The 13503-nt window shown below is 54.0% G+C and overlaps 1 protein-coding gene across 2 annotated transcripts in view; it reads right to left on the bottom strand.

Moving 5' to 3' along the window:
- Positions 1-9513: 9513 nt before the first annotated feature.
- The window catches only part of IGF2BP1 (insulin like growth factor 2 mRNA binding protein 1), a 42902-nt gene continuing 38912 nt past the window's right edge, over positions 9514-13503 (bottom strand). For both annotated transcript variants that reach the window (XM_062215651.1, XM_062215652.1), the window contains exon 15: positions 9514-12138. In XM_062215651.1, the coding sequence (XP_062071635.1) occupies positions 12046-12138 (93 nt within the window). In that variant the 3' untranslated portion in view covers positions 9514-12045. The remainder of the gene's footprint in view (positions 12139-13503) is intronic.

The raw sequence follows: 13503 nt of genomic DNA, 5'->3' as shown, positions 1-13503 counted from the left end.
AGAGAGAGAGAGAGAGAGGCAAAGAGAGTGAGAGAGGTCTTCCATCCTCTGGTTCACTCCCCAAATGGCCACAATGGCCAGAGTTGCGCCTATCCAAAGCCAGGAGCCAGGAGCTTCTTCACATCCTCTCATGTGGGTGCAGGGGCCCAAGGACATGGGCCATCTTCTGCTTTCCCAGGCCACAGCAGAGAGCTGGATTGGAAGTGGAGCAGCCAGGACTTGAACCAGCGTCCACATGGGATGCTGACACTGCTTGCGGAGGCTTTACCCGCTACACCACGGTGCCAGCCCCCCCAACTCTGCTTTTGATCCAGCTTTCTATTAATATACACCCAGGGAAGCAGTAGGTAATGGATGGCTCAAGCAGTTGGGGCCCTACCATCCAGGTGGGAGACCCAGATGGAGTTCCTGGCTCCTGGATTTGGCCCAGCCTTGGTTGGTGTGGGCGTGTAGGGAGTGAACCAACAGATGGAAGATTTCTCTCTCAAATAAATTGCAAATAAATAATTTCATTCAAAACTCTCTTGGTTCCTAAGAGCTTTTGGTTCATCTGGTTCCCTAAAGTGGCTCTGTTGTGCCTTGTGGCACAGGCTCAGACCGAGAAAGCGAGGACAGAGGTTTTTCAGGTGTGCTGAGTTTATTTGCTTTTTCTAATTGCGTGCACCTTCTAATGCAAACACAGGGACATGCGTCCTGGGTGAACCAGTCACAGTTCCCACCTAAGCCCCTTGGGCAGCATTAGTCCAGGCTTGGAACAATTCAACCATTCACCCATTACCCACCAGCTCCCAGCCTCCCTAGAGCCACTGTGCCAAGGAACGGAATGACCTCTTGCTGTGAAGGGCATCTCACAGCAAGGTCTTCCTGGGAATACCGCGCACAGGTGCATTATCCTGTAGTTAATTCAGAGGTTCCATGGAAACCCCTGCGGAGCCAGGGATGAGTGTGTTGGCAGTTCTTTGTAAGCAAAGCGTTTCTTCATTCATCCAGAAGGCACTGCTTAAGCAATCAGAGTGCCTGACATCACAGGATTTGGCTGGGAACCTGGGGGAAGTGTTAAGAGGTCCCTGTCCTGGGAACAGCAGGAGAACCAAATGAGAGTAGTGACTGCAACTGGCACTTTGCACGGCTTCAGATTTACCTATAGGAAAAGCTCTTGCCCACACTCCCTTCTTGGGACAGCTCAGCGAGCCAGGGCTCTTCTGTCCCATTATTCAGTGTCCTGTACACAGCCCTTAGGGTCCCAAGCATTTCCCTGTACTCAGCTAAGCTGTCCACATGCCAAGCACCAGGAAGGAGAGGCACTGAGTGTTAGGAACTGAGATCTTCAACAAGAAACCAAGACCCAGGGGCCAGGGCTGTGGGTTGTGGGTAAAGCCGCCACCCGCAGTGTCAGCATCCCATGTGGGCACTGGTTCAAGTCCCGACTGCTCCACTTCCAATCCAGCTCCCTGCTATGGCCTGGGAAAGCAGTAGAGGATGCCCAAGTCCTTGGGCCCCTGCACCTGTGTGGGAGACTTGGAAGAAGCTCCTGGCTCAGTTCTAGCTGTTGTGGCCATTTGGGGAGTGAACCAGCAGATGGAAGATGTTTCTCTCTGTCTCTCCCTCTCTCTCTCTCTGTAACTCTACCTCATAAATAAATTAAATCTTAAAAAAAACATTTTTTTTAATAAATAAAAAAAAGAAGGGGTTGGCACGGTGGCACAATAGGTTAATCCTCCGCCTGCAGTGCTGGCATTCCGTATGGGCACTGGTTCAAGTCCCAGCTGCTCCACTTCCGATCCAGCTCTCTGCTATGGCCTGGGAAAGCAGTGGAAGATGGCCCAAGTGATTGGGCCCCTGTACCTGTGTGGGAGACCCGGAGGAAGCTGCTGGCTCCAGGCTTTGGATTGGCACAGGTCCAGCTGTTGTGGCTGTTTAGGGAGTGAACCAGCAGATAGATCTCTCTCTCCCTTGCTCTCTCTCTCCCTCTCTGCCTCTCTGTAACTCTCCCTTTCAAATAAAATAAATAAATGTTTTTAAAAAATGGCTGGACATGGAAAAAATAATTTAAAAAAACAATAAGCTACATCCCACAAGGTCTGGTGTTATCCCTTTGATCCAACCTTGAGCCAGCAGGGGAAGACACTCCCGGGACATGTTTGGGAATCAAGGACTACGTGTGTGTGTGGGGGGGGTCCTAGGAGTTTCAGTCCCCCCCATATCCTTGCCTTTTAGAAAGTGTTCCATATGGATGCATCAAATGTGTGGCAGGAATGGGAGTGGCACCCTGGTCATTTTGTTAGCATGTTGTAATCTACAGGTGAGGTGGGGACACAGCCAGCAGCCACATTGCGCACGTCAGCTAGTCAGCTAGTGCTGTCCCCTGCTGGAGGCCTTCAGGCTGAGAGCTTTCCCTTAACAAGCCAGGTCTCCGTCCGGCATCAGTCTGCAGGAGCTGCCCCGACAAGGCCACATGAGTTCTTCTCCAGGTGTCAGTCTGGCTTCCCCCTTGGCTTGCTCAAGGCCCCCTTCTCCTCGTAGCCTCACGTGGGCCGTCCTCTGTGTGCAAACGTACCTGGTGTCTGTGTGTCCAAATTTCCTCTTCTTTTTAAGAGAGAGAGAGAGAGAGAGAGAGAGGCATGATCTTCCACCCACTGGTCCAGTCTCCAAAAACCTGCCATAGCTAGGGCTATGCCAAGCGGAAGCCGGGAGCCCAGAACTCAGCCCAGGTCTCTCACGTGAATGGCAGGGACCCAGGTCCCAGGTATTTGAGGCATCTTCTCCTGACTTCGGGTGCACATTAGCAGGAAGCTGGCTCAGAGGTCGAGGTACTGGGACTCATATCAGCCACTCTGACACGGGACACAGGACGCAAGTTTCCCAAGCAGTTTTACTATAAATAGATTTATTTGTTTGAAAGGCAGTTAGAGAAGACAGATAATTTTCCATCCACTGGTTCACTCCCCAAATGTCTGCAAGGGCTGGGCCAGGCTGATGCCAAGATCCTGGAACTCCCGGGTGGCAGGGGCCCAAGCACTTGGATCATCTTCCACTGCTTCTCCAGGCACATCAGCAGGGAGCTGGACCAGAACGGGAGCAGCTGGGATTTGAACCAGCGCCCATACGGGATGCTGGTGTTGCAGGCTGCAGCTTAACCTGCTACAAAACGCCGGCCCCAAGAAAACTGTATTTATGACACTAAAGACTAGGTAAGGCAACCTTCATCCCAGGAGGCCATGATGACAAGCGTAGGGCCTACTGCACTGGGGGAGAAAGACTGGTGCATTTACATCCACGTAGGGGGTCTGTGGATAGAAAATGACTAATATTGCTGAAGGCAGTCCAGGGTGATCAGATACCCAGTGTGGGGTTTCCTCTAAACTGACTTAGAGGAGCAGGCTAGAGGTGGTCAGAGCCACGGTCATTGGCACAGGCAAGGTTCACCAGGACCACTGTGCTATCAAAATCACAGGCATGAGAAGAGCCTGCCACACTGAGTGTGAGGGGCTCCCGGTGCCAGCCAAGTGCCCTTGGCTCTCTTCACCAGCTACAGAGACTAGTATAAGGTGACTACTTTTTTTTTTTTTTACAGGCAGAGTGGACAGTGAGAGAGAGAGAGAAAGGTCTTCCTTTTTGCCGTTGGTTCACCCTCCAATGGCCGCTGCGGCCGGCTCATCGCGCTGATCCGAAGCCAGGAGCCAGGTGCTTCTCCTGGTCTCCCATGCGGGTGCAAGGCCCAAGCACTTGGGCCATCCTCCACTGCACTCCCTGGCCACAGCAGAGAGCTGGCCTGGAAAAGGGGCAACCGGGACAGAATCCAGCGCCCCAACTGGGACTAGAACCCGGTGTGCCGGCGCCGCAAGGCGGAGGATTAGCCTGTTAAGCCATGGCGCCGGCCGACTACTTCTTTTTATATACTATTTTTTATTTACTAAACAAAGAGAGGCAAACAACTACCTCCCCCCTACTGGTATATTCCCCTTAAATGTCTGCAACAGCCATTTGCCTGGTTGGGCCAGGCAAAAGCCAGGAGCCTGGAACCCAGTGCAAGGGTCCCTCATGAGTACCAGGGACCCAACCTCCAGAGCCATCAACCACTGCCTGAGTGTGCACTAGCAGAAAGCGGGAACTGGGAACAGAGCCAGGACTTGAACCCCGGCACCATATGGAATGCAGGTAGCCCAAGCAGTCTTCTTTTTTTTTCCCCCTTAAGATTTATTGAAAGGCAGAGTTACAGAGAAAGGGAGACAGGGGAAAAAAAAAAATCCTATCTGCTGGCTTACTCCCCAAATGGCCACAATGGCAAGGAGCCCTGAACTCCATCTGGGTCTCCCAGATGAGCGGCAGAGGCCCTAGCACTTAGGCTATCTTGCACTGCTTTCTCTGATGCATGGGGGTGGCGGGAAGTGGATCGGCCAGGACTCAAACTGGTGCTCATACAGGAGGGGTGCCGGCTTCATAAGCAGCAGCTGAATCCTCTGTCCGACATTGGCCCCAAATTCCTCGTTGGAACGGAGTGAAGGCTTTTGAGTACTGGGCAGCCCCACTGTCCAGCGCCCCCTTCAGGTCATCTTTGGAAAGATGTGTTGGTGGAAAGGGTTGGGCCAGGATTGAGTCGAGCTGGAATCCCAGTTGTTGCCCATTCTCTCCCTCCACCAATTTGGCCTTAAATACAAACAAGGAGCGTGCAGGGTCGCGAGAGACCCTCATCCATCTGCAGGTTCTTAGGAAGTGTCGGGTGTCCACTAACTCATCAATTCCCAACATCTTTTTTTTTTTTCTTTTTTGAAAGATTTATTTATTTATTTGAAAATCAGAGTTACACAGAGAGGCAGAGAGAGAGAGAGAGAGAGAGAGGTCTTCCATCCATTGGTTCACTCCCCAAATAGCCATAACAGCCAGAGCTGTACTGAGCCTCTTCTGGGTCTCCCATGCGGGTGCAGGGGCCCAGGGAGTTGGGCCATTTTCTACTCCTTTCCCAGGCCATAGCAGAGAGCTGGATCGGAAGCAGAGCAGCCAGGACTCAAACCGGTGCCCATATGGGATGCTGGCACTGCAGGTAGCAGCTTTACCCACTAACCCATGGCGTCAGCCCCAATTTCCACCATCTTAATGGGGAAAAAAAAAAAAGCCCTTATTCCAAACCCCTGGCCCTCCTCGCCACAGGCAAAGCACCACTCAAAACCCACTCTTGTGGCCGGCGCCGCGGCTCAACAGGCTAATCCTCCGCCTTGCGGCGCCGGCACACCGGGTTCTAGTCCCGGTCGGGGCACCGATCCTGTCCCGGTTGCCCCTCTTCCAGGCCAGCTCTCTGCTGTGGCCAGGGAGTGCAGTGGAGGATGGCCCAAGTGTTTGGTCTCTGCACCCCATGGGAGACCAGGATAAGCACCTGGCTCCTGCCATCGGAACAGCGCGGTGCGCCGGCCGCAGCGCGCTACCGCGCCGACCATTAGAGGGTGAACCAACGGCAAAGGAAGACCTTTCTCTCTGTCTCTCTCTCTCTCACTGTCCACTCTGCCTGTCAAAAAAAAAAAAAAACCCACTCCTGTAAATACCGGACAAATGCGCACTTCACACTTGGTTGACTCAAATCCCGGGGACTGGGGCTCACAGGCGCTGGCTGCCCCGGGAAGGCCCACGCATCTCAGCTCCCAGTTCCCCAAATTCCCCCAGACACAGACACACTGGACTTTGAATATGAGTTTCCTTTTATTTTGAAATTGAAACAGCGGAATGCAGTGGTTTGTCACGGGGAAGAGAAGCGGAGGGTGTGCCCTGCGAAGGTCAGAGCCAGCGGCCCCAACCCCCAGACAAGCTCAGAACAGACTCAAGGCTGGGAAGAGAGGTACAATCAGAATTGGGGTGGCGATGGCTGGCAGATTTCCAGCCATGTACAGTTTTCAAAGTTATCGCGATTACAGAGTAAGGTAGCGCTTGTTCTGAGAATCACAAGTCACAAGAGGGAGTGCTCAGCCCTCCCCTCCCCCCACATTCATAAAAATACACCTGCCGCTCTCCCGCGTCGGGAGGAGATGCACACCAACCCCCCGACATCAGGAAAGGGGCTCTTGTGACACATTCTGGCTTCAGATTCTGGAAAAAGAGCGAGAACTCACAGAGAAACAGAGGTGGTTCATTCATGCCAACTCATGAGCTGCTGAAATTCATTCCGAACACCCTCCCGGAGCAGTGGCTTCCAGGAAATCCACACAGAAATGTTACAAGGGGTCCCCCAGCCCCTCCGGAGGCAGTGCAGGGTCCAGACGTCAGTGCCCACGACACACACATACACACACGCCTTCGTCCCTGGAGAGGCCCTGGGAAGTCACCTGGCTGGGAGGGGGAGGAGGTGAGGGGTCCAGGTAGGGCTCCTTGGAACGGGGTACGGGTGAGAAGAGCCAAGGGGACAGAGTGACAGGTGCACCTGTCAGAACAGCTAGAGCGTTATCTTAAACACGTGAAGAAAATCGCCAAAGAGTGAAACTTCATTATGGGGGAAAAAAAAAAAGTAAAGTTTGGGAAATTAAAACAATCCAGTGGTCACTGGAAAATATCTCCCTCTTTTTATCAAAAAAAATTTTTTTTTGGTTTTTTTTTTTTTTTTTGTAGTTTTTTGGAAAGTATTTTTAAGGTAACTTTTTTTTCCTTTGGAAAAAGACATCTTTTCCCCCCTAACCTAAGCAAGTGGAGTTGCCACTACTAATTCATCTCTATTGCCTGCTAAGAGGTAGATAAAACAAAGTGAAACGGGGCTTCTAGGAGGAGGTCCATCAGCGGGTGGGGAGGGGCCGGCTTCGCACGGTGACGCTTCCCCACTACAAAGACGGAGGCCGGGACCTCGGACCACCTTCCGCGCCCCCGAGTCAGCCGTCCCGCTGAAGACGGTGGGGGACCACGGGGGAGGCGGGGGACCCCAAAGACACGGCTGAAGAGGGTCTCAGCTCTGGCCCCCTAGCTTCCTGATGTTGGGGCCGAGTGATGGGCGCCAGGCCAGGCCCAGACCCCAGCCCCAGCCCGTGCAACCCCTCTGGGGTCGGGGGCAGCTACGCCTTTCCTCACCATCTGGTCCAACATGGCTGTAGCAGTGAGAGCTGACGGGGTGGAACATAGGCAAGGAAGGTCAGGGGTGGGGGCCGGAAGAAGCAGTCCCCCCAGGACCCAACCTGTCTGAGTGGGGGTCCTGGCAGGCCTGTCTGTCCCCCGAGGACAAACCTTTCGTGGCACAAGCTTCAAATTCACTTCCGGCTGGGATCCACACCCTGACGCACGAGTCCCTGCCCTCAGCTTCCAGTCTGACTGTAAGGATTGAGGTAGTTAATCCATTTATACTCGTAGCATCCATTACCTGTGGTTACTCAAAACACATGCTCCCAAGGAGCTCCTTGCTATTTCATTTAAGAACAACAACAAAAAATCCTTTTCTCTTGTCAGTCCGTATTGAACCTGCTGACTGTGCCAAGAGGGTCGCAGGGCCGGGGGCGGGCTGGGGCCAGGGCCCCGCCCACCCTCTCCAGCCGCCTTCTGCTACCCGAGGGAGAAGCCCTGTGTATCCAAAGGAAAGACACCGGGGAGATTCCCGCTGGTGGAAGTCTACGTGGAAATGCAAGAGAACGTGCATCCAAGCCATGGAATCCCTGGAAGGAAGATGGCTGTCGCGCCCCCTGGCATGGGTGGGGGTCTCTTCTGCTTCCTACAGTCACTAGGACGTGTTTTCCTCCTACTGGATGTCAGGGAGTTAGGAAAACAGCCACAGAGTTGGAACCACAAAGCCACTAGGAACCTTTCCCATCAACACTTCACAGGGAGTGCCTGAGGTGCGGGGGAGGGGGTGGCCCCCGGGGATGGGAGGCTGGAGCAGGCCCTGTGGGCTCTGCGAGGTAGTTGGCAGTGCGGCTGGCTCCCAGCTGGGCAGAGGGTCCGCCTGGGGCGGGGGGGGGAAGGCACCCTTGACAGCTAACAGGCCCCTCCCCACGGCCAGTCTGCCAAGCCAGGAGGGAGCTGCCCAGAGCCATCTCTGCAGTGGGGACAGGGATGAGCAGGGGTCCCCCAGGAAGGAGCCCCCAGCCTTCCCCAAAGTGCAACGACTGAGCCCACGGACCCCTTCCCTCTTGGTAATACCACCCCTGGGGGCCACGGGGGGGCCAGGGCTCCTGCTGTCTCCTCCCAGGCAGTCCGGCTCTGGGGGAAACCCGGCTCCTACGAGGACGTGGAAGTGGCCTCTCAGCCTCTGTCTGTCTTTGGCACAGAGGAAAACGGACACGCAGAACCAACCGGAGTGTCCTCCTCCAGTGTTCTCTGGGCTGGACGTGGGGTCAGTGCCAAAAGCAGGGCATATGTAAGAAAACAGCTCCCAACTGCCCCCAGAAGCGGGGAGCGCAGGGAAAGGCGGGCAAGGCTGAGAAGAGTCGGTAGGACAGGTGGAAAGGTGGGGACAGTCGCTGTCCGTCACACTGGCTCTCTCCTACCCAGACCCCGACCCCCACCCCCGGAGCTGAGTCCACAGCCTGATCCAACTGCAAAAGGCAAACGAGCCCTAGAGGGGATTAAAGCCACTGGGGTGTAGCTGGCAGGTGCAGCTCCAACGTCAGTCAGTAAATCAAACCGTTTTGGTTTTCATCTGTTCCAAAGAATTTCAAAAGCAATCCTACAGAGACGGTCCCTTCTCAGAACTCCGTATGTGGCACACACACACACACGCGCACACACACACTCATCTCCAAGCACGGAAGCCTTTTCCTCAACGTCACTTCTCTCCTATCCTCCAATTCTTCCAGGTGCTTTCGCAGTAGCTTGCTATCTCACCAAGTGTGGGCAGAGAGAGGTGCTGGGCAGGGCGAGGCCTGGCCCCAGGGCCCAGCCTGCATGTCAGGGGAGGCCCCGGGAGACAGGTCTCCCAGCTCGCTCAGCCTTAACCACCAAAGCATATCCTTTCACTTTCTGTTCATGCAACTTGCACGATTTTCCTGCTGGGCAAATATCAGCGATGAGTGGGGCCAGGCCTGACCCACGTCGGCCTTCCAGCCCCGCCACACCCGTCCTGGTCCCCGTGGGGAGCTGAGTTGGACTGGACGGTGGCAAGGGACAGGGGCTTCCGCCGTGAAGGGAGCAGGCCCCCGGGGACAACGGAACACTGCAACAATCACATTCCAGGTACTGTGGGGTTCTTTTCCTGATGATAGCTTGAACCAGACATCAAAGCATGCTTGCTGCGGGAAAGTCACTTCCAATCACTAAAATGGCCAATGTCTGAATGCTGATCGGCTTCACTTTGGGACAAAGAACAGAGAGCCAGAGATGGAAAAGTTGGGAGACCCTTTCTGTGGTTGGGACAGGCGGGAGGCTTCGTTCTGCTGGCCTGACCAGTGTCCCTGACCGCTGTCCCGCTTGTCCTTTCTTTGGACTCCAGTTCCAGGGGCTTGGGAAGGGATGCCACGGGGAGAAAGTGGTCAGACCATGGTGAGACAGGACTCTGCCCCCCTCAGGTCCCCATTGCTCCACCCCGCCCCTCCTAGCGGCCCCCTACCCCCCTAAGCCAAAGCGTTCCCTAAGTCAGGGACTGCTTTCAGAATCCGTCACTGAATCTAGAGACCACTAGGGAGATGGAGGGAGGGCAGTGTTCGGAAAAGCTGTTTGCCTCTCGGTCCGTGAGAATATCGACAAAGAACAGCAAGACAGGACTGAAACAAAACCACGACCAAAAACCAAACATGCAGAGCACTGCCATCCCCAACCAGGCAGGCCTCGCTGAGCAGGAGAGGGGGGGCCTGGCTTTTCTTCCATGAATGAAATCTTGGCTTCCATGTTTTCAGACAAATATAGATTTTTCTTTAAAAGGGTATATTTCTTAGTTATTATTTAGTTTTTCTCTCCTCGATAAAACGGAGGCAATAGTTTTAAATATCTCAACAGCACAGCTGGGGGAAAAAACCGGCTGGGTTGCTATTTAACCAAAGGGGAGAAGAGGGGAGACCAAGGGCCCGGTGGCGGCTGGGCCCCGGCTTTGTCCCAGCTCTGCCAGGCCCTGCGATCCGGCCCGGTGGTGGCTATGCCAGCAGGGCCCCTAGCCGGGCCGGGCTCTGCACTCTGCCCCTGGGCTCCCTGCATCGGCCCCAGGGCCCCCTGGAGGGGCCAGCCCCTGCTGCCTCTCCCACAGGGCCTGTTCTCCAGACAGTTCCTGAAGGGCTATACTGGCTCACGTTGTAAGAAATTATGAAACATAACTTTCTCATTTTTTTCTTTTCATTAAAAAAATAAAATATTCAAGACTATCAGCTTCTCTTTTGCTTTGCTTTTCTTTCTTTTTTATATAAAATATCAGCAAGCCGCAAAGAAAAAAAAAGATTGAAAATTAAAAATAAAAAAAATTTTAAAAAAAAGTGGGGTTCGGGGGAACACAAAGGAACATCATTGCTGAGGTAACTTCATACCTTGAGGTAGTTCACTTCACACAGCACCGCCCGACTCGGCCCGCACGCCGTGGTCGTCTTGTTGTTCCGGTTCTTGTTGCAATGTTGGGACGAGGGGAGCCCCCTGCGCGGGCCTCCCGTCCTCCCTTGCCAGCACACTCGATAGTATTGTCCAGGGTAGCTAAAGTGCATCACCCGGCTAATTATGCATTGACAGTCAATCAGAACAGTATCAGCAGGGGAGGCCTAACCTCATTTAACTGATGGCTGCTGTCCTCCGCACGGGCTAAACTTCCAACAGGATCTTATTGAGCCTAGTGAATTAATAAATTAAGCTTACCCCTATGTGCACAATGCAACTGGTACTCTGGATTTTTATTTTTTCTTTTGACACAACGGTTCATCATGCATGATGATTCATGGAGGCAGAAGCCACCAGTTAAATACTCCTCTGGGATAAAAACAGTACTCTCCAATCTATTGAATTTGCCAGATGACAGACTTTAGCTCAGGGTCGGGTCTGACGTCCCACCACCACTAAGGACCCAGTGCTATGGTGGGGAGTGCCCTGCAGGCCCTGCCTCTGGGAACCAGCCCTTACGTGAACACGTGGGCTGGGGTGGGGGCACGGTGGCAAACCTCGGGCCACTCAAGTCCTCCACGGAACTGAGACTTTATCAAGGGGATGTCGCGTCCCCTTCCCAGTGCTCACATCCAATCAATAAAATAGACTTTAAAAAAATATAAAATCCGCCTGAGAATGACGGGAATCAGGGACAGTGGCGCGCCCCGACCCTGCTGAGCGTCGGCCCTACCTACGTGCACCTGCACGTGATGTGGGACCCTCCCCAGGGTAAGAGGGACATGGATGTGGTGAGGAATCCGGAAATTTCACTTGTGCCAATTTGTCTAGACAGTGACCTGGAAAACATCAGGCACGAGGGTACTCCTTTTAAACGTGGATTACTCTGTTTCAATCATTTTTCTCCCCCTTCTTTATTCCTTGCTGTACCTATCGGTTGAGTGGAGAGAGACTGGATTCAGCTGCAGTTACTGATAGGTCTTCCCCATTGGGTCAACACTGCAGACAAGGCAAGGCATGAGTTCCCATTTTTTTCTGGTACCAGTAAAGGTAAAGCAATCAGGGTGAACAGAGGAGGGAGGAGGCGGTTTGAGGGCTGGAGAAGGGGGATATTTCAATCAACTACCCAGGCAGGAGGAAGAAGGCTGGACAGATTGTTTAGGGTCAAGAAACAAACCATCCTTGAAGGCTGATTAAAACACCCCTCTGCGTGTTTTAAAAACCTGGAGGAAATTTTATTTCTCTTCCCACTGGGGTCAGACCCACCCTCTGGTAGGGTGGGGAGGGGCTGGGGCCTGGAGAACTTCTTTTAACAATCCACGTTTAAAAGCACCCTGAGCTAGAATTTCAATGGTGACACCCCTGGGGCTGGCGGTGTCGGGCCAATAGGTGGGGCGTGGGGGCCGAGAGATCAGGGTTCCTCCTCACCGGAGCATCTGTCTCGAGCAAGCGGGCAAACCTGATCTGCAGCCCGGCCCGCCTGTCCCTGATCCCCACTCATTCTCAGGCCTGCCCGGGAGCGCACGCGCTGCGTTTCCGCCCGTGGTCCTGGAGTCGCTGGCACGGGAGGGCGGCTCACTTCCTCCGCGCCTGCGCCTGGTTACTCTGCCCCTTCTGGTGTTGCTGCTTCACCTGCGCCAGGATGTCCCTGATCTTCCGCTGTGCCATCTGCATCGACAAGGGGGCGAGAGGGAGGGGGTGAGGCCACCCGTGCAGCCAGACTCCCGCGGATGCACAGAACAGGAAGCAAGGCAACGGGAAAACCGGGGCGCGGGGACCCTGAGCATCCACCGGACAATGCAGCAAGTGCAAGGGCCAAGGTGCGGCGTACACCAATTCGCCAGGATTTACAAGCTGACCAAGGTGACTCGCCTCTGAACCCAAACTGGAACCCCTAGAGTTTCTAGATAGAGGTATGGCACATGTTGTCCAAGCGCCATGAATTGAGAAACTCCACACATCCAGCACTCACATAAACACCCCGGGGAAAGGTGGGAAAATGCCCAGTGGTGAACAGGCTCCACTGTGCAAGGGGCTGAAGCGGCAGAGGACCACCAGCACGGTCTCCCCAGTCCCACACTGCACTGCGTCTGATCTCCAGCTATGGCTCCTGACGCCAGTTTCCTGCTAAAAAAGTGCAGACTCCTGGGGGAGCAGAGGTGATGGCTTCTACACGGATCCCTGTCACCCTTGTGGGAGACCTGGATTCAGTCCCCGGCCCAGTTCTGCACATTGCTGGTACCTGGGGATCAAACTAGTGAATGGGAGCTCTTTCTCTGTGTCTCAGTTTTATAAGGGAAATGAACTGCAAGATGGGATTCACTATATAGAAATTGGTCAGTCTGTCTCCCCTCCTCCATAAACTGAATGCTTGGTTTCTTGGTTAAAAAGAAAAGTGGAGGACAGGTGATGTGGCCCAGTGGTTACGTCACCACTCGGGGCACCTGCAGGCCATACTGGTGGCGCCTGGGATCCAGCCCCAGCTACTTGGCTTCCACTGCTGCTTCCTGGTAAGGTGCCCCCTATCCTCAAGTACTTGGGTCCCTGCCACCCATGTCAGAGACCCATATGGAGTTCCTACTCTTGACCTCAACCTGCCCCAGCCCCGGCTGTTGCTGGCATTTGGGGAATGAATCAGCAGATGAAGATCTCTGCCTCTCTCTCTCTCTCAAATAAAAGGAAGATAAATAAAAAATTTTAATGAGGATAATGGGCCTAGCTTGGGGAAAAAACGTGGAAATCGCTATTTGTCTAAATGCAGACTTCTCCATCAGCCCTGGCTTAACGATTTCTGTCGTTTTTGGCTCCCTTCCTCATTCTGATTAACCTGAAATGCTTGAGTGATTAATGCATACCCTGGCCCTGTGCTTCCTCAGCCGCATCGCTGACCCTGCAGGCCGTGCAGGCCCGTGCCACGTGTGCCGCAGGCTCCCACACAGGGCTGCTGTGGCTCCGGAGACGTCTCTAAGGGTATTCAGAGAAAGCCGCTCTCCAAGGTCACATGGCAAGCAGGCTCTGTGGGGTTTGGCTCAG

This window comes from Lepus europaeus, chromosome 18 (genome assembly GCF_033115175.1).
Source record: "Lepus europaeus isolate LE1 chromosome 18, mLepTim1.pri, whole genome shotgun sequence".
Lineage (NCBI taxonomy): Eukaryota > Metazoa > Chordata > Mammalia > Lagomorpha > Leporidae > Lepus > Lepus europaeus.
This window is presented reverse-complemented; position numbering and strand designations above follow the sequence as displayed.